Below are 27,421 nucleotides of genomic sequence, written 5' to 3'. Positions count from 1 at the left end.
GTCGGCATCCGGCAATCTAACTGGCGCATACACTGCCACAGACGCACAACTATAGGCAGAAATACACTATAATGATATCGGCAGTATTTTGCAAATATCTCGAAAACTAAAGCCGACCACCGGTTATATGTATAGAAAAAAGTTGTTCAAAATGTTGAGCTTTACAACATATTTAGAAATCATCGGATCGAAGTAGGTTTTCTACAAATTCTCTCACAAATTAATTTGTACATACTTTCTGTATTCCTACTTGTAAATTTAGAGTATCGTGAACACGTCTAAGTAGTTATATGTATTCGTCTTTTACGGATAATCGGATGTGTATACAAATACAGCAACTCGCTGCTTTGCCGACTACATGTTTTTCACGTGGGCATATATGGGTAGTAAAATTATATCAGAAGAGATGAACTAATCTAATGAATAACATGGTGAAGACAACGCTTTTAGGAACTGTATCTTTTATTGTATATGTTATCGTGAATAACTAAACAATCAAAGGTAGAAGATATTAATAAATTTCGAAACGGAGATGAAATTAGTGAATTTTTTTCGTGTTACCTTGGTATGTTTTATCGTGTTTATTGAAATTTCTGGGCAAAATTTAAAAAATCCGACAGTTTTAATAACAATTTTAGTACGTAACAAAGCACATACATTACCATATTTCTTAACCTTCTTGGAACAACTGACTTATCCTAAAGAACGAATACATCTCTGGTAAGTATACATATATTCTAACCTTATTATTCCAGCAAAATTGTTAAACGACAATTGTAGAAATCATAATATATAATTACATACATAAGGGGAGTAGAATTATATCTTTGATTGACTAAATGAGCAAAATTGAAAATAAATGCAATTTTTTACAATACCAAAACAGTAATAAAGAATAATTTTTAATTTCACAAAGAAATAAATGTATATTTATTATATTATCTTCGAGTATAAAGCATTTCAGTTAGATCAAATTTTAAATTAATGGGTAAATACTGCTTAATAGCAATAATTCGTTTGAATGTCATAAATATTTTTAATATCTTTTGATCACTTTATGTAAAATATGTTAATGCAGAAGCAATAATTAAAGTTGGAACATACCGATATATCATATTTAAATTCTTTTTAAATATTATAGATGCTTCACTTATTTAATATATATATATATATATATATATATATATTTCTTAATACTTTTGAATTATTTTTAAGCTGTAACAACTAAGATTACATACTTTGTTTAAGGGTATGTAGTGATAATAATATTGATAACTCAATCGAAATATTATCAGCCTGGTTAAAAAATGAAAGGAGCAAGTATCATGGAGTTGAAATAAATTTTGATGAAAAATCGAACGGATTCGAGGACGAAAATGAAATTGCCCATTGGTCACCACAAAGATTTTTACATGTGATAAATTTACGCGAAGAGGCACTTCATGCTGGAAGAAATATTTGGGCAGATTTCATTTGGGTAAAAACTCATTTTTTCATTTTTATTAAATTTTGATAAGGTTTTACAATTTTCAATTATTGAGTAACGCTTTTAAAAAATTATCTTTTTGATCGTCTAGTATGAATCTCTCTCTCTCTCTCTCTCTCCCTCTCTTTATATTCAATTTTAGATGCTCGATGCAGATGTTTTTCTAACAAACCCGAATACTCTTAACGAATTAATCTTGAAAAACGAAACTGTAGTTGCCCCGTTATTGAAGTCTGATGGCTTATATAGCAATTTTTGGGCTGGAATGACCAGTGATTTCTACTATTTACGAACAGAAAAGTATGAACCTATCTTATTTCGGGAAATAAAAGGATGTTTCAACGTGCCTATGATTCATAGCGCCGTCCTTATAGATTTAAGAAAACATATTTCGGACCTTTTAACATATGATCCAAAAAATTTGAATCAGTACAGCGGTCCTATCGACGACATTATAACTTTTGCCGTCGGTGCTAATAATTCTGGTAAACTAATGCTTACGTTTTTATAAAATTTTCTCATTTTTGGGTGCTTTCCATAAGTAATCTTTTCTTCCTCCTATTTATACTAGATATACCATTATTTATTTGTAACGATAATATTTATGGCTTCATCATGGTTCCGTTGGAAGAAGAAGAAACGGTCACTGAAGATCTACAAAGATTGACCAATATTAAGACAGAAATATTATGTAAGTTAAACCAATCGTGAAAAAGGAAACTGAATTATACTTTACATCGTGAAATTTTTATTTTTTCTCAGCCGACAATAATTACCTTCCATTGTCAATGCATCTCGAGCGATTTGTACAATATCCTACCGAGGATACGTTGCAAGTGGACAATATTTATATGATAAACCTTTTAAGAAGACCAGAAAGACGCGAGCGAATGCACAAACTTTTTAAAGAACTTGGAATTCGAGTAGAAACACATGATGCTGTTGACGGTAGGTAAGTTGTGAACACGTTAGTAAATTTACATATTTGTATATTTCTTTCATTTTTATATTAGAATATTCTTGTTAATAATGATTGAAAGTCGTCGGTTTTCAATACCATTATAAATAACTTTATATTATTTAATTTACGCGTTTGTCTATTCAGGATATTAAATCAGTCTGTTCTTGAGAAATTGGGAATAGAGATAATGGCAGGATACACTGATCCTTATCATAATCGGTAAGTTACAATGAAAAATAAGGTATTAAAAATACCTTGAAACTAATATAAACAATTAATGATAAGAAAAATAATTATAGACCAATGACTATGGGTGAAATTGGTTGTTTTTTAAGCCATTACAATATCTGGAATAAGGTAATTGCACACCAAATTTGTGTAATCAAGTTATTAGTATGCTAAAATTATATTAAACAATTGGAAAATTATATTAGGTAATAGAAAATGGCTTTAAAAGTATTATTGTCTTAGAAGACGACGTTCGTTTTGAACCGTTTTTCCGTCAAAAAGTAAATTACATTTTAAGAGAATTGAAAGACCTTCAATTTGAGTGGGATTTGGTGTACGTATTTAATATATAGAAAATTTCTTTAATACCAAACTTAACTATAAAATTTGATTTGATTAAATATGAAATTCTATTTTATTATATATTAGTTATCTGGGAAGAAAAAGATTAGCAGAAAGTGCTGAATCTTGGATCGATGGATCAAAATATTTGGTACATGCTGGTTACAGTTACTGGACATTAGGATATATTTTATCTACAAGTGGTGCAAAGAAACTAATAGAAGCAATGCCGTTAAAACAATTATTACCCGTCGATGAATATCTTCCTATATTATCTGATGTTCATCCTAGGTAAAAGAAGGGAAACTTAATGAAATATTTTCTCATGCTCCTTTCTTAAATAAGTCTTTTGTAATACTTTAATCGTATTTTACTATTATTATTCTTTCTATATATAGGGATGATTGGAAAGTACATTATACAAAACGAAATTTAATATTACTTTCCGCAAATCCTTTATTAATTTATCCGACGCATTACACTGGTGAACAAGGATACATTAGCGATACAGAAAATTCTACGACTATATTTAACGACCAAAATATAAATAAATCGAAACGCGAAGATCTATGAATACCATAAACACTGCCATAAATAAATAGATATAAGAAATATTTAAGTAGCCTCTTCTGCTTTAGCAAAAGCATTTTTACTACATTGCATTTATACTACATTTGCATTTATACTGCAAGAATATTCTTTGTGCAGATAGTGATACATATAATGTGAGATTCAAATAATATTTCGTATTTCCTTTTTGTGTAATTTGCTTGTATTTATATATTGATACTACATATATGTTATAATACATAGTGTATATGTATATTTCAGTGTATGTATTCACACACACATTTTCTTTTTCTACATCCAATTCCTCTTTTTCCAGCAATAAATATTCTTTTTTATCTGCAATATTAAATAAGAATGGGCAATTCTTTCAATTGTATTACATTGCAATTTATCATTAATTGAATAAAATTATCATTATGTAACAATTAGCCATTCAATATAACCACTAATATTGAAAATATATGTCTATTTAATATCTGTCTAAATAATTATCATGGATTTGGAGCCCATGATAAACATATGTACACACATTATACCATACATGTAAATATGCAAATCGCATGAACTCTATCCATTTGGAATATCTTTGTTGTTTCAAACAATAAGCAGAAATGTTTCTAATAAAAATCATAGAATTTCAAGGAATACATAATATGATAATCGCGGTTTCTTGACAAATGGATGCATAGAGGAGACACGAAGGTTATTTTTGTTTTTTTGCATGGAATCATATATTTTTTAATATGTTAGTCAATCCATCTCAAAATGCAATCCATCAAAAAGTATTAATCTATCTCGAAAAACTATTGGTTTAGTGATATTTTAATTTGTCATATTTAACACATGAGAGACAAGGAAACACATGAAAACTAATAGTTTTTCAACATATGTAAATAGGTTAGTAATTTTTTGTAGAAAACGCCGAGATCGGTCAATTAACGTAATAAAAAACATATGATTCCATTTAAAAAAAACAAAAATAACTTTTGACCTGTATGCATTATCACTTATCAAGAAATCGCTAACTACCATAATATTATGTATTCCTTTAAATTCTATATCTTTATATTTTTGCAATAACGAAGATATTTCAGGTAGACAGAATTCGTAGGTACATTGTATATACACGCATCAATATATCGTTTAAAATTTCTCTTGGGGTCAAGAGATAAAGTGTGCAGGGGTTAATTGTCCCTTATTTTATCCAACGGAAAAGTCTTTTCGGAATTTCGTTATCTTCTTTTCTCTCATTTTCAAATTTTCTCTTTTTCCAGTCTTATTCTCTCTTACTCGTATCAACACCACATGATCACCCACTACGAGTCAGTTAACTATGTGCCTAAACCGCAGGCTTGCTATTACATATTACAATATGTAATAAATTCTTTAAAAAGACCGAGAAACGAATCCGGAACCTTTTGGTAGTGACCGGCTAGACTGCGTACTTCGATACCAGTTCGCCTCGGATCAGTATATAATACATTATTTCGTTAAGTATACAAGATTTTTTGTTAATTGTAATATTCGATTGTTTTTAAAAAACAAATTTAAAACAAGATATATGTAATAAATTTTACGATAAAATCGGTTATTTGTAGATATTGTGATGATCTTCCCTATAAATTCCCATTTTTGACAATCTATCAAAGAAAATTTCGCTCAATGAACACGCCGCTTAAAGTGCACTTCTGCTTTATCTGTAAAGCGAGGTGTGGTTAATTGGAACGGATGAGTGTTCAGTTTGTATTGTAGTGAAGATATTTTTCTTTCGAATAAAAGCAAAAACCGATCAAAACGAAAAGGGCACAATGCTTGGTCGTCTACCTGCATGTGTAATCGATGTGGGTACGGGGTATGTAATTTAAAAAATTAATCTTAATTAAAATAAATGAGCTGAAGCGTGACTTGATGACACATGTCATTCCACGTATTAAATAAATTATACTAAAAAAATGTAACATAATTAACTATTCCTTTTTTTGTCTTATCAATTGATAGTTAGTTGTTAGAAACACAGCTATTAATATTCGTTATTTACATTCAATAATAACAAGCTATAAATTTACATTAGCAAAGCACTATTTCTAACAAAATTTGAATTCAATATGTATGTACATATATAGTAGTTAATGAAACAAACATGTACTAATAGTAGAGTAATTATATATTTTGTTTATTTATTCTATCAAAAAGGAAAAAATATTTTCTCATTATTATTTGTAACTTTACAGATATACAAAGCTAGGGTTTGCAGGCAATAAAGAACCTCAGCTTATAATTCCTTCTGCAATTGCTATTAAAGAAACTGCAAAGGTTGGAGATAATAATGCCAGAAGGGTTACTAAAGGAGTCGAAGATTTGGATGCTTATATTGGAGATGAAGCTTTTGAAGCTACTGGTTATTCTGTGAAAGTATGTAGATACATCAGTATGCGGTTATATTTTTATTGAAATACATATTTTTCAAATTACCTTATAATTTACGCTCAATTTTGCTTAGTATCCAGTTAGACATGGATTAGTGGAAGACTGGGATTTAATGGAAAAATTCCTACAGCAATGTATTTTCAAATATCTTAGGGCAGAACCTGAAGATCATTACTTTTTACTCACAGAACCACCATTAAATACTCCAGAGAATCGGGAATATACAGCAGAGATAATGTTTGAATCATTTAATGTGCCAGGTCTTTATATTGCTGTTCAAGCAGTATTAGCATTAGCTGCCTCTTGGACAGCTAAAACAATAGAGGATAGGACATTAACGGGTGTTGTTGTCGATAGTGGGGATGGCGTAACTCACGTAATACCAGTGGTATGTGTAAAAGGAGAAGAATATAAAATTATAAAATAAACATACAACATAGATTGTAACCTGTTGCAATTAACAAATTTATTTTGTCATTTAGGCAGAAGGTTTTGTTATAGGAAGTTGTATAAAGCATATTCCTATTGCTGGTCGTGATATTACATATTTCATTCAAAGTTTGTTACGAGAACGTGAAATCGGAATTCCACCTGAACAATCGTTAGAAACAGCTAAAGCAATAAAAGAAAAGTATTGCTATATATGCCCCGATATTTCAAAAGAATTTGCTAAATACGATAGTGATCCTACTAAAATAAAAAAATATGAAGGTGTCAATAGTATTACAAAGCAACCATTTGTAGTAGATGTTGGATATGAAAGGTTTCTTGGACCAGAGATATTCTTTCATCCTGAGGTATATCCATTTAAATTTAAGCATATAAATTCAGTTATAAAACATGAAAGGTTTGTTATATGTACATTTTATTTTATTATCACATTTTTAGTTCTCTAACCCAGATTTCACGACACCACTAAGCGAAATCGTAGATGATGTAATTCAAAATTGTCCAATAGACGTTAGAAGACCATTATATAGTAATATTGTATTATCGGGTGGTTCTACGATGTTCAAGGACTTTGGTAGACGATTACAACGTGATATAAAACGAATTGTTGATGCACGTCTCAAACTTAGCGAAACATTAAGTGGAAGTCTAATTACGGTAATATGTATTTTTATATATTTCAATATGAAAAAAGAAGAAGAGTAACCTAATATTTATGTTTAATTTTATTTTAGCCAAAACCTATAGATGTTCATGTTATATCGCATCACAAACAACGTTGGGCAGTATGGTACGGAGGTGCGTTATTAGCTAGCGATCCAGAATTTTATACAGTTTGTCATACCAAAAAAGCTTATCAAGAATATGGACCTGGAATTTGTCGTTATAATCCCGTATTCCATAGTATGGTATAAAATAAATAAGAATACAAGTGGCATTAAAAGGAATTATATTATTATGGACCAATGGTCTCTCTGAACGCTAAATGATCTATCAACAATTTAATGAATTTCTAATTTTTTATCTTAAATGATGATGTACTTGATTAGATGGAATGGGTGTTTTTATTACATAATTGCTAACTGAAATAATTACAGAGGAACGCCCAATATTGCACTAGTAAACGCACACAAAAAAGTTTTTATGCTCATTAATAATTACAATAATATATGACGATATTTATATGTAATAAAGATACAGGAAAAATCTCTCAAAAAGATGAAGGTAACACTGCATTAGAAACAATGACTAGGAATAGTTAATAAAAATGATAATACAAGATAATTGTATAGATCTGTACATAACATAAGACAACTTGAAAATAATAATAATTCTTTTTTAATGAATTACATTCACAGAGTATATACTTTACATTATCCTATATATAATGAGCTTATGTATCAACAAAATATAAATGATAATTGACAAATAACACTTTGATACAAGTATTTCAACAATATAATTTATTTATTAATATATGTGTATATATACGTATGTATATGTATGTGTATGTATATATATATATTTATTCTTTTTTTATTATTTAAAACTTTGAAAAAATTGGGTATGTAATAATTGCATCAAAAGTTTCAAAAAATTACAATAGAGCATACAGGATTGTACAATGTATACAACCTCATACTACATATGGATATATAAATATAATCAGAGTATATCAAGCTTCAAGTACATATAATAAAATATTATACAACTATGATAGTGATAAAGATGATGATGAAAGTAGTTATAATAATAGAAAAGGACTATAATTTTTGCAGTGTTCATTACTAAATATTATATATATTACCTGCCATGAAATGTATGTTATTTTCATAAAAATAGCTGTTGTTTGAAAAATATTTATACACATATTAACTTCATTTTTGTTATTTAATTGAAAGCAAACTTCCTGTACTCTACTTGTTATTCCACGATATAATCAGTAATCAATAGTTGAAATCAATTTTATGTTTCTTCATCATTATCATGGCTAAAAATTTTACATAACATTATATATTGTAATAATTATCCGCTTATGTTAATTTAAACATTATTGCTGTTGTTGTTGATGTTGTTGTTGTTATTACTTCTATTGCTATCACCATTACTAAAACTGATACTATTAGATACTTACGATAAATTTGTATTTTCAAGAACTTCTGCAACATCTCTACCAATATCCCTGGATAAATATGAAAGAAAGAGAGATAGAAAACCAGCATTATTTCTGTTTGTCCTTGTACTTGTGGCAGGTCGTTTGTAAATATCAATACTATCCACAGGTGGTAGAGGATCATGCGAAAGAATGGAACCATCAATTTGTACCTAGTATTTCATACAAGAATGTAGTACAGATGAAAAAATTTGAAAATTACAACATAAAAGTGCTTATACCTCATGAAAGTTCACATTGATATTTCTTATATCAGACAATATAATATGTCGCAAAATATTCTTTGGTAATCTCCCTTGGTAACGTTTTCTTCGTTTTATCTCACAATACTTTACGTAATCATCTTGTGAATTAACACGACTTAGTACAGTGTGTACATTTTCACGTAGCCATGGTAAAAGATCTACATCTTTCCATAGGCGAAAGTTACGATCAACATATAAATTTTGTAGCTTCTCTAGAGGTGGTGAAGTTGAAATTACTGCTTTGGTGTTAAAGAAATCATAGGATCGTACCTGCAAAACAATTTCGTATAATAGGTTCTAAATTTTCTTTAATTTCATATAAAAATTTACTGAAACATTTGCTTATCACTATAATAATATGAAAATACCATTTCATCAGATTGTATCCCACATTCTTCTAGTAACTGCATCAATACACCCGGGAACATTATTAAAGCATTTTGTAACAGTTCGTTAGCAATACTTGTGTTGCCTAAATGAAAATGGGCTAAAGCTAAACTGTACGCTATATTTGGCAACTGTGTTAGGTTTCTTGTACTATCCCAAAGATTGCAAAATTCTATAAACCATTCGTATTCCTTTGCTCTTAAAGCATAAAAATCAAGACAAAGAACCACAGCTAATGGATCACCTTCTGGATCAAGTGACAAAAGTAATTTACAAAACTCCAAGCTTGTTCTGAAATATAAATAAATTTGAAGAGAATTAAAGAAAGCGTTATTAGAGGTTTAAAGAAGTTGTTTTTTTACCTGTAACATGCACGTCCACCAACAAAATTAATATGTTTAAATAAAGTTATAAATAAAGCACGATTTTGTTGTTTCCTGTAATCTAGTCTGCAAAGAGCAGTTGTATAATTAAACAGTGGGTGAAAAGCACATTCTAAGCAGTACAAAGCTCGTTCCGTCAATTGTGCAGCCATTGCTAAATCATCATTGTGTTTACACAGTTCGGCTAATTGTAATAATGCATCTACATGATAAGAATGCATGTTGATTATACTCTAAAAGAAGACATGAAAATTTGATTTATTTCAAGTACTTTTTATGTATTCATAATAAATATAGTATTTAAATTGAAACATAACATACAAGGATATTTTCATGATTTGAGCTTTCAACAGCTTCTAAAAATTTTAATTGTACTTGTCTGTATGATGGACTGTGATCATACACAAAGTATTGAACATTATTGGTTGTTTGTATAGTATGATCCAAAGACATTGAAAGGCCAAATTTATTAATTGGTGGCCAATTATCTCTAGCAGAAACCAACCAGGTTTTCTTTAAATGGCCCATACGTCCTCTATTTCTCCTATTGCTGTTGAAAGTAACTATTTATGGTACGAGGTCTAATTACACTATTTATCTTATATCTATTTACATAACACATGTTTCATTAAAAACATACTTTTGTTCCGCTTGCACTGTTTTGCTACCAAAAATTCTCTTAAGTTCATTATACGGATTTAAGTGCTTATGTTGTACTAACAAAATATTTTCTTTAGACTTTTGTTGGCTCCACTGAAAATTATCTGTACTTTGAGAGCTACAACCTGGAAGTGGTTCCCCAAGTAATTTATTCACTTCCCTCACTGTTCTTTCAATTTCATCTATATTTTCTTCTTTTGATTCAACAATTTGGGCTTTACAACCTTCTAATTTTCTTCGTCTTTTCTTTTTTTTCTTGCGCTTAGCTTCATCAATACTATTTTCATCCGCTGCTTGTTCTTCTTCATTTTCTTCCTCATTAATTTCAGAATTTTGATTCAACTAAAAGAAAGGAAAATAAATTTCATAGTAACATTAAATAATATAATAAATATCCAAAAAATTAGGAAAAAATTTGATTACATTATCATTTAAATGATAATGATACAAAATGGAAGTGCTAAACAGAAAGATACTTATTAAAGTATTTGGACACATACTACATCAAAGAAGTTGAATGTCTTTGGTTTAACGTTGCCAATTATCGAGTTTTCCATCTCACTCTCATTTTCACTACCCTTCTCGAATAATACATCACTCCCATATACTTTTTTCATATACCGTGTAGACATTTTGAATAGAATTAATTTTTAACCTAAAAGTAGACAAATCGAGGTAAAAGCTGTTCAGACTAAATCAGAAATTCTGTGAATCTTAAGAATCAAGTAAATCGTGATTGTTAATTCCCCCTTGCCTGCCAAAAGTTCTCGTTACAATCTGAACTTGTCCTGACTCCTCACTTATCAATTTTTCCCTTCAAGTATAAGCATAACTGCTATAAATGTATAGAAATGAATTCATTACCATTACTGCAAGCTTGTTAGACGCGTCACGTTATGAGTCACGTTACGTTTATGATAGTTCTAAACTTACTACAATCGCTAACAAGTTCTGCCAACAGTCGTGTGATTTTAAAAGTTGCTGAATTGTCAGATAAAAGTCGAAAATTGAAAATGACATATGCGTGGTCATTTTGTATTGGTCTTTATTAGCCACGTGTGTGCATACATATTTATTAAAAATTTGTTCATTTCAATAGTATGAAATTTTGTATCATTCAGTTGACAGATCAAAAAATATTTTACCGTTTTAACATGTGATATTAAATTTCCTCAACTTTGTGACAATATGTCCTTTACCAGAAGGTGACGCCACAAAAAATCACAAATACCAGACGTTTGTGTGTAATTAATTTTTTTCCAGTACCAAAATGAATTTAAAGAAAGTTAAAAGTAGATTAAAAGACGAAAAGCTGGATCTTAGCTTATGTGACCTTAAAGAAGTGCCTATTCGAGAAATTGTACGTTCAAAAACTTATACATACATATTTTACCTAATCTGACAAATGTCAGATAAATTATTAAATCTCATTTATATATTTTATTTGATAACTTTATATCGTTTTACGCTGTAAAACATACATCACTGTATACATTAAATTAAAGTATTTAAATGTGTGTCTTATATTTCTCAGGCAACTATTAAAAAAGCAACACATTTGGATTTATCAAATAATCTTTTAACTTCTTTATCTGTAAGTTTTTTAATTTTGTTACTTTCACTTAGTGTAATATTACTTTTTAAAGTAATTTTATTAATAATTTATTTCAGAGTACTTTTGTTGACCTTAAGCAAATAGTCATACTAGATCTTAGTAGAAACATGTTGACAGAAATCCCTGAAAATTTTGGAGAACTGAAGCGACTGAAACATTTAGATCTTTATGCAAATCAAGTAAATCAAAACTATTACATTATACATTTTTAAAATAAATCTAGATCATGTAAATAATAAGAGATTTGAGGCTTTCACAGCTTGAATTGTCACACTTGAGACTGTTCCATATATATTGTTTGAAGCTTTTGAATAAAAGCAAAAGAAATTTCTTTCTTTGAAACTCAGTTTCAGTTTTTAGACCCCGGAGAAACTAATTGCAATGCTATCAGAACATCGGAAAGAAATTCCTTTAGGACATGGCTTTTATCTGAAAGACTGGAACAGTGTTAAACTGTGTTACAACAATGTTAAGCATGTAAATAATAGTAGAATGATCTTACAGATAAGCAGATTACCACTTAGTTTAAGCGAATTAAAAAGTTTAAGATGGTTAGATTTAAAGGAAAATCCTTTAACTCCTGCTGTGGCTAGTGTTGCTGGTCCTTGTAGTAATTTGAGTGAATGCCAAGCTTGTGCTCGTAACATTGTCACTTATTTGTCAAGTGTAAAACTTACTATCGAAGAAGAAAAATTACGGAGATTAAATGCCATTACTGGTAATGTCCAAAATTAAAATATACCAGTCTCTTAAAATAGCTCCTACATATTAGACACTATTAACACATTTATTTATAGCAGATATGGAAACAGGTACTGTTCCGACAAAAAAAGGAGGGAGGAAAAAGAAGAAGAAGATATTGGATAAGAATAATAAGCAAAATTTAGATGAAAATGGATCTAATCAATCGAGCGAGGTATCGCTAATAGATGAAGACAAAATAGAACCTCTGATAATCACGCACAATAGAAACCAAGCTGATAAAACACATGAAACTAAAGGTAATGTACCAAGATGTGTTGTACCGAACAATTTAGAAATGCAAATAGTATTTTATAATATTTTGATTGATGTTCTAGGAAATGCACATCGATTTTTTATGTCCATGATCTCATGGCTTTTTCTGTTTGGTTTAGCACTCACATTGATGATTGTGATTCTTCCATTGTATTCGAAACAGTCGGAATTGTTTATAAATTACATAGAATCTAAAACAGGTATACATATAAAAGCATTTCAGAAATATAGTACCGATGTATTTGACTCTTTTATACAAGCAGTGATTAATATTTGCGATAATTTATACCATGCATATGAGAAAAATTTTAAAACAGAAATGGACATTCCAGCGAATAAATAAGCGTTTTATAAGATAAAACGATACGATCAAATGTATTGGGCATAATTACTTTTTAAAGTACAACTTATAAATAACGAATGAAATTTATCATCGTTGAAACTTATAAATTCGATCGTGTATCCGAATATTTACGGTACGTCATATTGGGATTACATATGCAAGTTAAAGAATGTTATTTATTTTAAAAAATAAAAGATTCTTATTAATACAGATATATTGAAATATACTACTTACTTTTAAATATACTAACGTATTATTTCTTTGGTCATATATTTGAATACGTGAACTGTGAATACACGTTTCTTTTCGAATTATTATTTATGCTACACATATTTTGTGAGATTTGTTTTATTTAATAATATCGACGATGTTGTCCTAGAGGGTGCTTTGCCAAGAGAGTTTTCCATTCTACTAATCAATTTTTGAAAGGTATTCATTCTCGAAGAATTGTGTTGTTCGCCAAAGTCATCCGATGAATCCTCTGTCTCGTTTAAAACTCGACTATTCGTTTCGGTAACCGTTGAATCAACCATTTTTGATCTTTTCCCGCTAACAAATCGATTCCACGACTTTTTTTCGGGACTGATTTGAGATCTTGTTGCGTTTTCGTTATCTCTGTTATGTAGAACTTCCTTTTGACGTGCCGTAAATTCTGCGAGTATAGCAACGTCGTCATACAAATCGTCAACTTGTTGATCAACAGGAAGACATCTAGGATAATGCGATTCGGGTCGTGGCATTTTATAATGCTCATTATCTTCGAATGATTGCTGCGAGACGTCTAAGTTCTCGCAGAAAGCAGGCCGATCAGCATCCGTGCGAACGAGATTGTGAAAGAGATTTGATTTCTTTGTAATTTGCTGTAAATTCATTGAACATGTCTTTTAAAATAATGCTATCGAAGCAAGCGACATCAAAGGAGAAAAAATAAAACGGAAAGATTAAGAGACAGAAAATTCTTACTTGATGTGATTTATCGCGATACGCGACGTCATCATAAAATTCATCCGCATCGGTTACATTTTCGATTATCGGTGGTTTCACATAGATCGGCCTGGGAGGAGGTGGACAAGTATACTCTGATTGTTCTTCCTCGAAACGGTTAATTTCTTGCTCAACATTTATCAACTCAGATACGTCATCGTAGTAACTCGATGATTCGTGATTGTTTGCCAATGACAATGAAAGTTGCGAGAGCGGCGCCGGCGGCCGCGATGGAGAGGTCGCAGTTTTATGCTTGGTCTTTTTCTCAATTTTTCTCGGAGATTCCTTTTTACTTCTCACTCTGTCCAAAAACGATTTCTTTTGCGGTGACTTTGCCGATTCCTCCATTTTCTCCGTTGTTCGAACCTTGATCGATTTTGAGTTGCGAATTACAGTCTGTATACGGAAGATGATGTAATTGTGAAATGCATACATAAATATAATATAAAAATGCAGATGATAGAGTAAGAAAAAAGAAAGAACGAGTAACAGAGCAGGTAAGAATAAAAAAACGAATAAAGAAATAAATGTGTGCGAAATATACTATAATCACCTCGCTGTGATCGTACGATAGAAATTTACTTTGTTCATCTACAACTTTATCTTTCAACGCTGTAATGTTATCGATGGTATCGTCATACGTTAATTCGTTTCGCGAGTCAATTGATTTTTTCGTAACAATTTCGAAATTTCCTTTTTTCCCTTTTTCATCAGATTCATGTTTGTTTTTGACGTTTGCGTATTGTATCGTCTCTCTAAAATCTTCGATCTTATGGTAAATATCGTCTTCCTCTTCGTCAGGAAGTTCGTAAGACGAATGTTGAGGGGACGGTATGGGTAATTTTCGGGAGATTCGAGCTGGTAACGGAGGAGGAGTTGAGGAATGTGGGCGAGAAGAAATAGAAACAATAGCTTCGGAAGGGCCAGTGGCAGGCGAAGGAATAGAAATATTGGCCGATTCGTGAGAATCGTCCAGTCCTCTTCCTTCATTAGTATCTTCATTGGATCGATCAACGATTGGATCGGTCGAAGATTTATCGAGAAGCTCTTGCCTGCAACTCGAGTCTTCTTGGTCATTCGGTTGCTTGGTAGCACCATTTGCGACAATGTTCGTGTCCATTTGTTTCGTTGTCTCTTTATAATCGTTCTTCTCGCCTCCTAATTCACAAATTTTCGTTACCCATTGTTCCATATCCTTCCGAGTTTTTGCAGAAAACTGAAACATTCAATTTATTAACCTTTTCATTTATTTCCATTTCTATATCTATAGTATATTTTATGAGAAATATTTGAGTACCTGGAAAGTTCTATTACCAGGACGGAAAATCTCAAAAGTAGATTCGCTTCGACGTTGGTCTCGAGGAATCGCATTTGGAGCAGCTCGTGCCATGTAGCCCTGAATTGGCAAAATCGTGCACGGTCGATTGTCACGATCGTTTCCGTAAATTAATAGATGCAATCCAACCAAACCTATCGCATTTGCATAGAAATTGCTCCGTTACATGCAGTGTTTTGATCACATCGATATCGATCATCGAGAGAATTCAACTTACCAACCCAACAAGCTCGATATTGTTCGAAAACGAACAATTTCTTTCCTTCCTTCCTATAAAGAGGGCCACACATCTTACATTTACTTTTCGTTTCCGTTGCTGAGAAATTCGCGTAAATGTCCATCAGCGTATTTTCAATCTCTTCTCCTTTATTTTGAATATTATCGATCGTATCAGGAGTCGAGAGTACAATAGTATTATTCGTCGATTCGACACCCTGAAAGGTCTCGTAATAATCTTGTTGTTGCTGTGGCTTTTGCATCTCATGGTATTCCTCTGCTCCTACGTATTCTTGAAGTTCGGTTTCCGTTTTCAGTGTAGCTGCCATCAAACCTTTTGATCCGGTTGCGTTCATATTTAAATACGGTTCTGGAGATGCCGGTCTTCCGATTCTCTCTATTACGAACATCGTTAGCGTATCTTTCGAACGTACCAGTAGATTGTCTCGAATGTTTTCTAATTTCAATGGGAGTTTTACATCGTGGAGACATTCCAAAAATTGCACTACATCTATCGTGAATAAATATACGTATGTAGTTTCATGTCGATCCGGTCGATGTTGATTAAAACGATTACAGTAATAAATATATATATACATAATATATATGTGACGTCTGTTAACATTTCATTTACCTCGAAGAATAGCAGTAAGCTCCGCGTTGAGCCCCATCGTAATTTCGTTCCTTATTCGATTTTCCTCTCTTTCTCGATCGTTGATCTCTCGGATAAAAAAATATGTTTCCTAGCAACGATTTAGCATCGATCCTTTCAGTATATATAATAGTTATCGAACCATCACTCCTACTGAAATTCATCAGGAAATGTGGTTAAATAAGATAAGCGATAAGAAAGGAAGAATGAATAATAATTTTGTGTCATGTTCAACGGAATTTGCTTTCATTAATTATGATTTCGAGTTTGACACTTTTGTAGCATAGGACTTCTGATCGATTCGATCTGATTCGATATGATTTGCCGTACCTTCTCCCTTTTAAAGGACTAGTGACGTTAATCCCAATGTCATTGATCGAGCAAACGAACCAACATCGTTTAATGACGTTCTTAAACATTTACGTTTGTTCTAACATTCGAATAAAATACAAATGATAAGCAAGTCCTGATTCGTGATTATCGTATGACGGAATCGATGGTCAAACAATCTCACCTGTAAGTTCTTTGCTGTGTCTACTGCCGTATTTTAAATCGTTTCAAATCGTCGTATCGAGGAACGGTTGATATTTATCTGATTTTGCTTCATTTTTCGCGATAAACATTGCGCAGATTCTCTTAAGTTTTCTCACTTGTGCTGCTCGACTCGATCACTATTATCAATCGACAACTTTATTGCCCAAACGAAATCTTTTTAAAGAGTATCTTCTGGACGCAGAAATCGTACAATTACCTCTCGATGTAAGCTCGTTAAGATTCAACGAGCTGAACTGCACGTGGGAGCAACCGAAGGCGGCTCCCGCAAAGACTGTCTCGTTGACTGTCGCTGTCGTTCGTTAACGCTACTCGCTGGAATCTTTCCTCCCTCTCTTTCTTTTACTCTCGTTCTGTCATACATATATACATACAATGCTCCTCTGAACGATTGACTCACTCTATTTCAACCGTTCCCTTTTGCTGTAATAACCTTCTGTCTTCGTCATGTTTTATTCTCCTTGCTTCATGCTTTCCTTTTCTCGATCGTGACTTGACGCAGCGCGATATGTTTTAATTGATCATTCCAATTGGCGGAGTAAGAAAACCAGTGAGAAACAAACATAGCCACTCGCATAGCATACTCTACGACGTGTTCTTTTCTTTCTCTATGAATTTCGACCAATTTCGTGACGTAAAATGCTTCGATTCGATATTACTTTATTTTACTGATAAATCTAGAACCATTACAAAAAAGGGTATAGAGGAAAAATTTGATTCCGTTTTTAATGAGTTTCCCAAGGTGCTTTGCCGCGCGTTTTTTCCAATGGTTTCACGTAAACATCCGTTGCGATTTCTGACATCTCCGGGTACGGGTCGGCTTTAGCTTGTTCCATTTCTTTGTCCACTGCTTTGTACGTGCTTTTCCTAATTTCCTAATGCACAGGGAGTGGGTTGGGATCAAGCGAGAGTGAAAAGAAGAGGAAAGAGTAACGGACGGAAGGTGAGGCGGACACGCGCGTGCGGTCTTACAAGAATTTCCGCTTCGGTTTTCACACCATTCTCCACGAGCAGTTTGGTCAATAATTCGATAGGATCTCGTTCAGCTTGTATTTTCTTTACTTCGTCTCTGGTACGATAAGAAGTGCCAGGATCGCTCATGCTGTGACCAAAGTATCGATAGGTGACCATCTCAAGAAGAATCGGACCGTTCCTAAGAGCGTAGTCTCTAGCAAATTTCACAGCTTCGCGAACATCCATCACTCTCATGCCATCTACCTGAAATAAGAAAAACACGCGAAAGAAACGAACGTGTTGCTCTTCTTTGTTCTCCACTCTTCCTTACCTTCACCCCTGGAATTAGATCTCCTCGCGTATAGAAGTTGGTGTTAGCCGAATGCCTCTGCACTACCGTTCCCATCGCGTACTTATTATTTTCGCATACAAATACCACCGGCAGATTCCATAATTTCGACATGTTATATGCTTCGTAGATTTGACCCTGAGACGCAGCACCATCCCCATAAAATGCCCAAGCAACTCCACCCGTGCCATTGTATTTTTGAGCGAATCCCAACCCAGCGCCAACCGGTATCTATCAAGTAGAAGCTAATTTGCCGATCAAGAAGGACAAACGTTACACTTCTCTACCTGACCGCCGACGATCCCGTCGCCTCCGAAAAATTGATTCCCGTACATGTGCATAGATCCACCTTTTCCTTTCGAAATTCCAGTCCTACGACCCATCAGCTCCGCGAATATTTCTCGTGCCGATATACCGAATACCACTGCGAAACCATGACATCGGTAAGCTGTGATCAAACTGTCCTTTTCCATTATCGACATCTTTGTACCAACGGCTACTGCTTCCTGCGCAAATACATAGTTCTCTTTTTTACAGATGATTCCTTTCTTTCCTCTCTTTCGCTCTCTTCTCCTTTCTTTTTCTGATATCGTCGCTCTCGCGATGACGCGACGTCCGGTTAATCCGGCTAATCGTAAATTCTACCTGACCAGAATATAAATGAAGGAAACCGTTGATCAAGCGCAATCTATATAATTCCGCCGCCTTGTTTTCCATTCGTCTGATGTAGATCATCGTTTTCAACGCGTAAGTTGCTTCTTCTTCGTTCATTGTCATTTTCTCTGAGGGTCCGCTCTCCAAACGATACAATTCATATTTCTAAGCAACACAAGAAAAGCACATGTTCGTTCCATTGTTGTCTGAACCGATGTCTAAATGAAGATCTTTCTTATCGGTAAAAAGAAACGAATAATTATTGAAAAAGACGCAACAACAAAAGGATCAACTCGAAAGTATTACCGTCATTTTTATACAATTTTTGCAGATCGAATCAGCGCTGTTATTTACCAACTAACCAAACCCCAATCAGGGCACAGAAATTCACTTGAATTCCAGGCGATTTTACTTTTACTTTCATCTATTACTTTGGGTTCCCTTGGACAATCCGTAATATTGTCAATATTCCAATGTTCTCAACGAAGACGTGGTCTGTCAATAAATATTGACAATATCGTATTGACAATACATATTGATTCGTCTTCTAATTGAGAACATTGAAATATTGACAATATATATTGATAGCCTGACGACACCTTTATGCTATATATATATATATATATATATATATATATATATATATATATATACTATATACTATAAGATATACTATACTATATACTATATATATGTATATTATGTAATATATGGACATGTATTTCGTAAGTTTTCTTTTAATCGTTTGTATGCATGTGCATTATTTGACGGATAAAATCAAACGAATGTTATTGTCTTAGGAGAAGTGGAAAACGAGGAGCCCCCAGTAATTCCATCAAATCATCCTAATTGCTGTCTCGTTATTAGCGTTATTCAAGAGTATAGAAACTGCAAATTGCGATTTTTTACCGTTTCCGACACCACATTTTTAGTTACTTTTCTTCGTTGAGAAAAAAAGAGATATCGAAGATTCAGACGACTTCTCAATAATCTCAAGAGATACATTCTTCCTTCTATTTAGCTACCATTTAGTTATAACGTCTCGTTGTTTCATATGCCGAAGGTTTAATTCGAGATTCATTATTTTTGTCGTTCATCGATTTACATTAGGATTGCCGTCCGATGTTTCCTGTGTTAAACATCGATGAAAGTTTCAAGCGATGATTTCGTAATTTTCTCAAACATTAATCAAAATTGCAATTTTCGTATCATCGTAAATATCGTTCTACGGATCGAAGAAGATTGGAAACAAATGCGAAACGTAATTGTAACTTTTTCTTTTATTGGTAGTTCTTCTGTTTCAGTTTCATTTTTCCGAACAGGTTACTTTCGAAATCACATTTGCAACACCTTTTCAGCCGTATTCCTTAACTCGCATCCAAACATAGTACAAATGCATAGTTCATATATCCACATTTACATCCTTCAATTCCATTCCCATAAATTCCATAAATACCATGGATCTCATAGCAACCAACATTACATATAATTGTACGTATAAATTATACGCTAACAGGCTCTGAATGAAAATGAAACTCTGTTTGTTGTCAACTTTCTCTCCTTTCTCGTCATTCGTATAACAGCACGCCACACGCTATTCTTCTAACTTCTTTTATTTCCATACTGCGAAATTTTCCATTTGATTTGTCATATTCAGAATATCTAAAGAGATTATCGTCACCGATAAATATAATATGTATAATATACGGAACCATTACTGCGACTTTATTAAACTTTCAATACTACGAATAATTGATTTATTTCGTATGTTTGACCGCAACCGGTCTTCTTTGAACATTTTATGTTGGATATTTTCGTACAATCTTGATTTTAAATAGCTAGAAATTCGAAAAAAGGCCAGGAACGATATATCTTCGAGCGAACAACGTCTCGAACATCTGTAAGCGTCCCGGTAATTATTTTAAACGATATCAAAGAGCGAGCTGTACACATTGGATGGTGATCCGACAGGATGTAATAGACGAGACGTCTTCCTCGATGCCCAGTATCGGTGGCCTGTCTTTGGTCGCGTCTGCTTCTTCGCTTCCTCGTAATTCTCGCTATCGATGGAATCCTCCAGACGAATAAGACGCGCCGCTCTAGCAACAATCGGTGACCTCAAAATTGACGAAGTAGCATGGCTCCATTCCTCGCTAATGTCGATAAATATAAAACAATTTAATGAGAATGACGAAAGCATTTAGGTGATTCACGAAAAGGAAAAGAAATCGAATTAACGAGATGAGAATTACCGGGGCAGAGATTCGATGTTGAGCGAATTGATCAATGTGGACGAAGATCTCTTTTGCTTCGGCTCTGTATGCAATGTGGACGCTTTGAATTCGGATTGCGGTGAAAATATCGAGCGTATCGCTTCTAATTCCTGGATGTTTCAAAATAACGATCATATGTATTGTAATGTAAAATTACAAGTACTTATATTAATACTTATAATAGTTACCTACCTTTTTCCGTGACGAAATTGCGTACAGAGGTGTGTTCGAAGGATTCGCACTATTCTTTTGCTTTCGCCACGTTTTGACGTCCAACTTTGCATTTTCGAATACCTGTAAATATATGGACGTACAATATCGGTTAAAGTATCGGCTAACGATAAAATCAGGATGTGAAATTGCGTATTAAGCAAAAAGAGTCAACAGAAGATGAGTAGCTGTACATTTAAATAAATTAAGCATATTGAAAAATTGAAATTTCGCTTTCTACCGATACGCGATTACTACTGCAAACTCGTGCATGGTTAAAACGCGAACGTAAACGTTTCTGTTTCTATCCATCATCGTGGATGGAGCATGCTTCCTCTACCTGCAATTCAGTCGTTTCCTCCCAACTGGCGCATCGTTTGTGCCGTGGACAAATCTGACTTTCTTGTACGCTTTTCGATAATGAGGAGTACGTATGTGCCATTATACGCTCGATCTCTACCTACAAGTAGAGAAGAGAAACCAAAAGCGCGTGAAGTATTCTTCCAATTCAAATGTTAAGAAGTTCATACGCACAGTTGATTGTATACGTATATTTGTTGCAATGGAAATTCTCGAAATGAAAAGGAAGATATAGTAAGATAGAGTAGTCGAGTTAAAAATATTTAAAAAGGCGAAACCAACCTTGACACGCTTTGCTCGCTTTTGTGCGCCTGTTTGCAAAGATTGTCGAATCGACTGATCGATGACGGACTCCTGCTTCGATCGCTGTTGCGCTTTCGGATCGCCGAACAAACCCTTCGATTCTGCTACTTTGATCATAAACAGCGAGTCGAATTGCACCATTTCTTTTCGTTTTATTACCACGAGAAAGCATCCTGGATTTAACATATCACTAACGTTCTCTCCGTAAATATCGTCGATGCTGCTCACTTCGAAGAGATCGCTGTCTGGGATCTTATATTTTAAGAAAAATCTTTCAACGAGCTTATAAAAGAAAGCGCGGATAGAACCTATCGTACTGCTATATTACATCAAGGTAAACCTTACGGTAATGTTCGCGGACAGTGTCGAGGTATGATCGTCTTTTCGCAATTCCTCATCCATCTTGACCAATTTCGATGATTCCTTCGGCGCTTTCCTCTGCGATAAATAACGAAGCACGTTATAACCGGTACGAACTAGCAAGCTAAAAGCAATGGAATTTGTGGATATCTTACCGGATGTTCGCGAATGTACTTCTCCATGGCCATCCGATTAACGCAGTCTACCACCTGCCGAACCATCTCCGTTGTCTCTGAAGGTAAAATCGTGTGCACTTCGTATACGACAAATTGTACATTCGGCCTGGTCAAAGTATATTTCAAAGTGGACATTTGATCGGTCAAGAAAGTACGCCACTGTTCATGATCGTTATAATTCTTTTCGTCTTCGCAATTGTTATCCTGCCGTTCGTAGTTGTCGTCAATGTCGTCGTGAAGGGTGTTAGTATAGCCATCCGTTAATGATTCAAGAAGATCCATGTCTCCACCTCGTGCCACTGCAAGATCGACGATATCTCTGACCCCTGTGTAGGTACACGATGGCACCGCTAACACTACGGTGGCCCTCTCTGATTCGCTCGTCGTCAGATGAGACGTGTACCTAAGGAAATATAAGTCATTCGTGTCTTAAAACGTTTCGTTTAACAGATCCAATGCGAAGTTTTATACATCGACGAAACGCGTGTATTTGAGTCACGTCCGCACTGAACGAGTTAATCGAAAATATCGAGTCTACTAATCAATAGAAAGATACTTTTAATAAAACTCATACTCAATAAAAAGAAATTGGAAAGATACTTTTCGGAGAAGACGCGACATCGTTGCAAGGTGATGCCGAGGTTTTTCAGGTAAGTCTCGTACTCGCAACGACGATCGCCAGCTCCAAAGGCCAGGAGTTTACCAGCGTGCTCGATATCGGCCAAAAGACCAGCCAGATATCCAGTGTGTCGAGGTGCAAGGGAATGCGTTAAAATGACCGGGCCGTAGACTCGACCGACGCGAATCGCCTGTACCAACGCTGCCGCGCCAATACACAATGATCTTTCCTGTTTATTCGAACGAGCCATCGTTAAAGTTAAAGCATCTTCTTGGTTTCTCGGCTACCTACCAGAAATATGAAACGGTGATCACGAACGATACTGGAAACAGCCAGCATTTCCCGCATGCTTTCGTGTAAATGAACCATCTTCGGACAAATAGGATCGAACGCATACTCATTCTCTTCAAGTTCTATCTTCGCTCCTTTGCTTTCGCAATACGTCAATTTCAGTTTCGACATTTCCTCCAGGAATTCTATCTTGTTGACGATTTTCATGCTGTTTATCCATCCGGAAGCGATCCTAGCTTGTACACCCCAAGCGACGCCTTCGATGACGCGCAATCGGCTCGGCAACAATTCATCTTTCAGATTTGGAATATAACAGCAATAATAAATACATACATAGACGCCGTTTTCTTTAGCTAGATACTCATTGCCAGTCTCTACCAAAGTTCTATCACGTCGGAGGAAAAATATTCACCGAGGTTGAGGGCAGAGCCGCGGATCCGTAGCCTGGAAATACTTGCCGCAAGGCGAGTCTTCACATTCAGAAGAGCGTTCTCGACATCCGCTAAGCCAGCAGCCTGATACGTACAATTTCAAGGTGTCGAATACATTTTCAATACACGCGTACATATGCAGGGGTGGAGATCGGTAACAGAGAGACAAGTAGAATAAAAGATGAAAAAGCGCGGGAGAATGAAACGAAGAAGCAAAAGGAGAAAAAAGGAAGGAAGAAATCCTACCTCAAAGATCTTCTCGCGTTCTTCGAAATTGGCGGTCTCGAACTGTGGCTTCGCAAATTTTCTTCCTTGTAAATCGTACAGCAACAACCAAACGATCTTTTCTCGATCCTTGATCGCGTTATTGTGCTGCCAAAATCCTATATCCTCCAAGGCACGAACGAATATCTTTTTGTCTAAATTATACGAAAGAATAGAAAATTATGGAATGCGACAAGAAAAAAATTCGAACGTGAAATTCGTAATCGGATGAGAACGCGTGGACTCGTTCCTCGACTTACATCTGAGAACGTCGTAGACAAGTCCAAACACACGACGCATCTCGGCCTCGTCCGAGTACATAGGAGAAGGCTGCACTTTCCGAAGAACTTTCGCGGCTAATAGAATATCATTAACGCGCCAACCTGGTTGAACGCATGTTTCTATCATCGAACCGCTGATCCTATCGACGCTCATCAACGATCCTCCCTTCGATTCTTCGCTTCCATATTTTCTAGGCTTAACCATCGTCAAACTGTGTCCATGCTTCTTTGGCTCCCATTCCCAATCGTTCTTCTTTAGATTCTTTTCCGCTTCCAACTTCGTTTCCACTTCCGTCTGGAATCTGGTTTCCTCGACCCTTCGGTTTCATTACTATTTATGTATACACCGTTCCCTTATTGTCATTGAATTAGGTTCACGACGGGGTTTCGCGAAACGCGTCTTACTTACTTCTCCATTATTTGTAGTTTTCGTTTGTTTGTACTTTTGTACAAAGATCAAAACGTACTATCGACATGGTCCGATTAATTCGAATCTTTCTACAGTTTCAGCCATACGGAACGAACATGAACGTGTCAAGATTAATGGTTAAAAAGGAAAATCAAGTCGGATGCGCACAGTCCAAAATTAAATCGACAAAATATAGAAACAGATCGATCGATATTGGACGCATTCAGGTTGAAAAAGAAAAGCGACATTCGTATCGTTATTTGAATTTGCAAAGCGCAGGTTACGTATCTAAGGCCATAAAATGATTAGCAACTATTTATAAGTAGAAGCAACCTCTTCGAGTAGGAGTAACTGATCGATGTGCACGCGTTTTTGACGATCCTTTTCAAGTGAAAACTCATTCGTAAACTCATCGTTTACGACCGTAAAGATAGGTTCATTACCTTCTTTTTACAAAATCGACGTCGCATTCTCTTTGCAGTTCAACCAGTCGATAATAGACTCGGTAACGCCAGTCTTCGTTGCTCGGCAAAATCAGGTCTTCTAAGTTTTCGTTAAATTCATCGTTGCGAAGTTGACCGTAATTTTCTTTCCAATTTGCCAATAAGATACGAAATATCTTAGAGTATTCCTCGAACATGTTCCTTTTGCGAGAACAGACGTTTAGCTTTAAACAACCTTCTAATTTCGCATCTTCATCGTCCTCTTTATTATTCATACTGTACGAGTCTCTCGTCTTCGTTAGAAACGATCTTTTCCTTTTAACGAAAAAATGTAAACGATGAAAATTAATTTACTTTTTTATGCGAAATATCCCTGCTTTCTTAAGTCTTCGCAGTCTCAAACTATAATACTTAGAAGTAAAAGGTAAATATGTAATGTGTGACGAATTAAAAAAAGGATCAAGAGTTTAGAGGAAAAAGATGTAGAAATAGTTAGCAAAGAGGGAGAAGGAATAATAATGACGATTGTAAAAGAGAATAAAACATACATAAAGTAATATAACACAATTGAGAGATTGAAAAATAGAAATAAAGATAATAATAATAACGTCAATTAACTTACCGAAAGATGGAAAAAATATAAGGCGAAAAAGAGCAGAAAACGCAGGTTAAGTGTAGAACGAGAGATATGGTATGGCGGGCACGCGGTCGAATACCACAGGCCTTAAAGAGGAGAACAAAGAAAATACAAGAACGTCCCGCGCCGCAACGTCGCGTGATTCGGTAATATCTTTCTCGATATCGCGTCTATCAGTTTACATGAGTATAAACGAAAATCGCAATTCGCAATGAGCCGATCACGATAAGTCGACCTCCTCGGCAATTCTTCTCAGCCTGTTTCGTGTCTCTTCCGTGCATCACCCCATTTATTCCTTACATTCTCTATCAAATATCCATGTATACTTAGATATATACTATATACGTGTATGTACATATATGTATGTAGATAACCGAATGGGTAACTGGAGCGTCGCACAACATGTCACAAACAGACCAATAAATGTCAAAACGGTACGTACTTGTTGGTACGAACTTGAACCTATTCTTGCAGATTTCTAGAACGATAATCATAAAGGTGAAATTTGTCAATCTTTACGAAAAGAGAGAAAGAAAAAGCGGAGAAGGAGGAAAGGAAGATAGCAAGAGAGAAAGAAAGCAAGCAACGAAATGGACGGAAGAAAATATTTTTACTTATTATCTTAATCCATTTAGAATATAAAAAATGGATTAGGTTTGATTGTAAACTTTCAAAGAATAGACTACAAACTTGAAATATATTTGTAATACGTATTATCTTGCTTTTATTTACCATCTACCAAGAAAGAAGAGAAAAAACAGCGTTAACTTGGTACCTCGCTGTTGCTCTACTTATAATTAGGCAAATACACAATTCGTATAAATCGTTTTACAGCTTGAAGATCGTCGAAAACTGCATTTTACAAAGCTATTATGCTTTTTCTTTTCGATGTCTTTTTCCCTTATTATTATCATCGTAATCATCATTATTAGGTACTCTTACTATCGTAATACTATATCGTAATACCAATTTCATTTATATTATTTATTCTTATCAACGGTTTCTAACAAGAAATAGTAGGATACTGCGGTATTCAAAACCTGGAAATATACACGAGACAGGTGTATTGAAAATGATTAAATCGAAAGATAGATTACCTTAACAAAAAGATCCAATGAAACTTGCATCAAGTCACACGCTTTCAGAACGATCGATCTCTGTGCTAATATCAGCGTAAAGCCTTTTGCGAAACTAGTATCCTTGTGTTTGTACCAATCGCTAAAATAAACCTTGTGACGAAAACGCTCACTCTACGAAGGAAACGAAGATTAAGGGAGGCTGATTGCAAGTCTACGTATAATCGACGTTCGCTAGTTTAAAGGACAATTTGAGATCACGATAACTCGAGACGACAACAAGCAAGTACATCTACGAACCTCA

General features: G+C 34.3%; 7 protein-coding genes and 1 long non-coding RNA gene across 19 annotated transcripts; 3 read left to right on the top strand and 5 right to left on the bottom strand.

Annotated features, from left to right (window-relative positions):
- The first annotated feature begins 9 nt into the window (after positions 1 to 9).
- LOC138180488 (glycosyltransferase 25 family member) lies at positions 10 to 3,842 on the top strand. Its single transcript, XM_069114381.1, has 10 exons — positions 10 to 720; positions 1,249 to 1,477; positions 1,629 to 1,971; positions 2,058 to 2,177; positions 2,249 to 2,438; positions 2,592 to 2,666; positions 2,747 to 2,804; positions 2,882 to 3,009; positions 3,105 to 3,308; positions 3,416 to 3,842. Exons 1-10 carry the CDS (start codon positions 533 to 535, stop codon positions 3,588 to 3,590), a joined length of 1,710 nt encoding a protein of 569 aa, XP_068970482.1. The 5' UTR covers positions 10 to 532; the 3' UTR covers positions 3,591 to 3,842.
- LOC138180558 (uncharacterized) lies at positions 3,449 to 4,740 on the bottom strand. The gene is made up of 3 exons (XR_011173331.1): positions 4,669 to 4,740; positions 4,129 to 4,633; positions 3,449 to 3,923 (listed from the first exon to the last, which is right to left on the bottom strand). It is a non-coding gene; the product is annotated as an uncharacterized LOC138180558 (long non-coding RNA).
- A 242-nt stretch (positions 4,741 to 4,982) lies between these two features.
- Arp3 (Actin-related protein 3) lies at positions 4,983 to 7,813 on the top strand. The gene is made up of 7 exons (XM_069114447.1): positions 4,983 to 5,076; positions 5,186 to 5,439; positions 5,819 to 5,999; positions 6,088 to 6,402; positions 6,497 to 6,811; positions 6,903 to 7,121; positions 7,199 to 7,813. Exons 2-7 carry the CDS (start codon positions 5,396 to 5,398, stop codon positions 7,376 to 7,378), a joined length of 1,254 nt encoding a protein of 417 aa, XP_068970548.1. The 5' UTR covers positions 4,983 to 5,076; positions 5,186 to 5,395; the 3' UTR covers positions 7,379 to 7,813.
- A 415-nt stretch (positions 7,814 to 8,228) lies between these two features.
- Positions 8,229 to 11,305, bottom strand: Nulp1 (Nuclear localized protein 1). 2 transcript variants are annotated; one of them, XM_069114379.1, is made up of 9 exons: positions 11,177 to 11,305; positions 10,813 to 10,967; positions 10,293 to 10,654; positions 9,974 to 10,202; positions 9,632 to 9,885; positions 9,251 to 9,560; positions 8,859 to 9,152; positions 8,599 to 8,789; positions 8,229 to 8,454 (listed from the first exon to the last, which is right to left on the bottom strand). In XM_069114379.1, the coding sequence occupies exons 2-9, from the start codon at positions 10,942 to 10,944 to the stop codon at positions 8,430 to 8,432; spliced, it is 1,797 nt and encodes a 598-aa protein (XP_068970480.1). In that variant the 5' UTR covers positions 10,945 to 10,967; positions 11,177 to 11,305; the 3' UTR covers positions 8,229 to 8,429. The 2 variants fall into 2 exon arrangements, with proteins under 2 accessions (XP_068970480.1, XP_068970478.1); XM_069114377.1 differs by having other exon boundaries at positions 11,067 to 11,219.
- A 27-nt stretch (positions 11,306 to 11,332) lies between these two features.
- LOC138180525 (leucine-rich repeat-containing protein 59) lies at positions 11,333 to 13,501 on the top strand. Of its 2 annotated transcripts, none has more exons than XM_069114461.1 (6): positions 11,333 to 11,672; positions 11,847 to 11,906; positions 11,984 to 12,106; positions 12,432 to 12,645; positions 12,725 to 12,928; positions 13,007 to 13,501. In XM_069114461.1, exons 1-6 carry the CDS (start codon positions 11,583 to 11,585, stop codon positions 13,285 to 13,287), a joined length of 972 nt encoding a protein of 323 aa, XP_068970562.1. In that variant the 5' UTR covers positions 11,333 to 11,582; the 3' UTR covers positions 13,288 to 13,501. The 2 variants fall into 2 exon arrangements, with proteins under 2 accessions (XP_068970562.1, XP_068970572.1); XM_069114471.1 differs by having other exon boundaries at positions 11,346 to 11,672; positions 12,728 to 12,928.
- On the bottom strand, positions 13,446 to 17,718 carry LOC138180422 (uncharacterized). Of its 5 annotated transcripts, XM_069114300.1 has the most exons (8): positions 17,227 to 17,716; positions 16,990 to 17,146; positions 16,458 to 16,628; positions 15,825 to 16,334; positions 15,569 to 15,741; positions 14,825 to 15,487; positions 14,251 to 14,667; positions 13,446 to 14,168 (listed from the first exon to the last, which is right to left on the bottom strand). In XM_069114300.1, the coding sequence occupies exons 3-8, from the start codon at positions 16,492 to 16,494 to the stop codon at positions 13,611 to 13,613; spliced, it is 2,358 nt and encodes a 785-aa protein (XP_068970401.1). In that variant the 5' UTR covers positions 16,495 to 16,628; positions 16,990 to 17,146; positions 17,227 to 17,716; the 3' UTR covers positions 13,446 to 13,610. The 5 variants fall into 5 exon arrangements, with proteins under 5 accessions (XP_068970401.1, XP_068970418.1, XP_068970384.1 ...); XM_069114317.1 differs by having other exon boundaries at positions 14,251 to 14,637; positions 16,990 to 17,718; XM_069114283.1 differs by having other exon boundaries at positions 16,990 to 17,716.
- A 52-nt stretch (positions 17,719 to 17,770) lies between these two features.
- Positions 17,771 to 19,107, bottom strand: LOC138181666 (pyruvate dehydrogenase E1 component subunit alpha, somatic form, mitochondrial). Its single transcript, XM_069116703.1, has 4 exons — positions 18,976 to 19,107; positions 18,618 to 18,836; positions 18,313 to 18,561; positions 17,771 to 18,245 (listed from the first exon to the last, which is right to left on the bottom strand). The coding sequence occupies exons 1-4, from the start codon at positions 19,105 to 19,107 to the stop codon at positions 17,928 to 17,930; spliced, it is 918 nt and encodes a 305-aa protein (XP_068972804.1). The 3' UTR covers positions 17,771 to 17,927.
- Positions 19,108 to 20,246: 1,139 nt separating this feature from the next.
- Positions 20,247 to 27,018, bottom strand: LOC138181706 (putative methyltransferase NSUN7). 6 transcript variants are annotated; one of them, XM_069116798.1, is made up of 15 exons: positions 26,774 to 27,015; positions 26,027 to 26,519; positions 25,405 to 25,719; positions 24,532 to 24,869; positions 24,254 to 24,426; positions 23,989 to 24,091; positions 23,577 to 23,869; positions 23,267 to 23,514; positions 22,646 to 23,069; positions 22,476 to 22,568; positions 22,110 to 22,382; positions 21,808 to 21,927; positions 21,450 to 21,551; positions 21,237 to 21,367; positions 20,247 to 21,137 (listed from the first exon to the last, which is right to left on the bottom strand). In XM_069116798.1, the coding sequence occupies exons 3-15, from the start codon at positions 25,677 to 25,679 to the stop codon at positions 20,906 to 20,908; spliced, it is 2,805 nt and encodes a 934-aa protein (XP_068972899.1). In that variant the 5' UTR covers positions 25,680 to 25,719; positions 26,027 to 26,519; positions 26,774 to 27,015; the 3' UTR covers positions 20,247 to 20,905. The 6 variants fall into 6 exon arrangements, 5 of the variants coding, with proteins under 5 accessions (XP_068972899.1, XP_068972908.1, XP_068972889.1 ...); XM_069116807.1 differs by having other exon boundaries at positions 25,405 to 25,814; positions 26,027 to 27,015; XM_069116788.1 differs by having other exon boundaries at positions 26,027 to 27,015.
- Positions 27,019 to 27,421: the final 403 nt, after the last annotated feature.

Source organism: Bombus flavifrons, chromosome 1, assembly GCF_040668555.2.
Source record: "Bombus flavifrons isolate JBK064 chromosome 1, iyBomFlav1_principal, whole genome shotgun sequence".
Classification (NCBI taxonomy): domain Eukaryota; kingdom Metazoa; phylum Arthropoda; class Insecta; order Hymenoptera; family Apidae; genus Bombus; species Bombus flavifrons.
The sequence above is the reverse complement of the archived record's forward strand: the minus strand, read 5'-3'. Positions and strand labels throughout refer to the sequence as shown.

Bases quoted from the DNA above. Each gene is read 5' to 3' on its own strand.
- LOC138180488 (XM_069114381.1), top strand. From the start codon at position 533: ATGAAATTAGTGAATTTTTTTCGTGTTACCTTGGTATGTTTTATCGTG. The intron at 1,478-1,628 runs GTAAAAACTCAT...ATTCAATTTTAG, and splicing joins TTTGGGCAGATTTCATTTGG to ATGCTCGATGCAGATGTTTT. The intron at 1,972-2,057 runs GTAAACTAATGC...TATTTATACTAG, and splicing joins CGTCGGTGCTAATAATTCTG to ATATACCATTATTTATTTGT.
- Arp3 (XM_069114447.1), top strand. From the start codon at position 5,396: ATGCTTGGTCGTCTACCTGCATGTGTAATCGATGTGGGTACGGG. The intron at 6,403-6,496 runs GTATGTGTAAAA...TTTGTCATTTAG, and splicing joins TAACTCACGTAATACCAGTG to GCAGAAGGTTTTGTTATAGG. The intron at 6,812-6,902 runs GTATATCCATTT...TCACATTTTTAG, and splicing joins AGATATTCTTTCATCCTGAG to TTCTCTAACCCAGATTTCAC.
- Nulp1 (XM_069114379.1), bottom strand. From the start codon at position 10,944: ATGTCTACACGGTATATGAAAAAAGTATATGGGAGTGATGTATTATTC. The intron at 9,886-9,973 runs GTATGTTATGTT...GTCTTCTTTTAG, and splicing joins CAAATCATGAAAATATCCTT to AGTATAATCAACATGCATTC. The intron at 9,153-9,250 runs GTATTTTCATAT...ATTGTTTTGCAG, and splicing joins GGATACAATCTGATGAAATG to GTACGATCCTATGATTTCTT.
- LOC138180525 (XM_069114461.1), top strand. From the start codon at position 11,583: ATGAATTTAAAGAAAGTTAAAAGTAGATTAAAAGACGAAAAGCTGGAT. The intron at 12,107-12,431 runs GTAAATCAAAAC...ATGATCTTACAG, and splicing joins TAGATCTTTATGCAAATCAA to ATAAGCAGATTACCACTTAG. The intron at 12,929-13,006 runs GTAATGTACCAA...TTGATGTTCTAG, and splicing joins TAAAACACATGAAACTAAAG to GAAATGCACATCGATTTTTT.
- LOC138180422 (XM_069114283.1), bottom strand. From the start codon at position 16,494: ATGGGGCTCAACGCGGAGCTTACTGCTATTCTTCGAG. The intron at 15,742-15,824 runs GTAAGTTGAATT...CAAATGCGATAG, and splicing joins ATATCGAGCTTGTTGGGTTG to GTTTGGTTGGATTGCATCTA. The intron at 14,169-14,250 runs GTAAGAATTTTC...TTATTTTAAAAG, and splicing joins ATCGCGATAAATCACATCAA to ACATGTTCAATGAATTTACA.
- LOC138181666 (XM_069116703.1), bottom strand. From the start codon at position 19,107: ATGACAATGAACGAAGAAGAAGCAACTTACGCGTTGAAAACGATGATC. The intron at 18,837-18,975 runs GTAGAATTTACG...GTATTTGCGCAG, and splicing joins TTCATTTATATTCTGGTCAG to GAAGCAGTAGCCGTTGGTAC. The intron at 18,246-18,312 runs GTAAGGAAGAGT...TTCTTATTTCAG, and splicing joins ATCTAATTCCAGGGGTGAAG to GTAGATGGCATGAGAGTGAT.
- LOC138181706 (XM_069116807.1), bottom strand. From the start codon at position 25,679: ATGAATAATAAAGAGGACGATGAAGATGCGAAATTAGAAGGTTGTTTA. The intron at 23,870-23,988 runs GTGAATATTTTT...CAAATCTGAAAG, and splicing joins CGGCTCTGCCCTCAACCTCG to ATGAATTGTTGCCGAGCCGA. The intron at 21,368-21,449 runs GTAGGTAACTAT...TGAAACATCCAG, and splicing joins CAATTTCGTCACGGAAAAAG to GAATTAGAAGCGATACGCTC.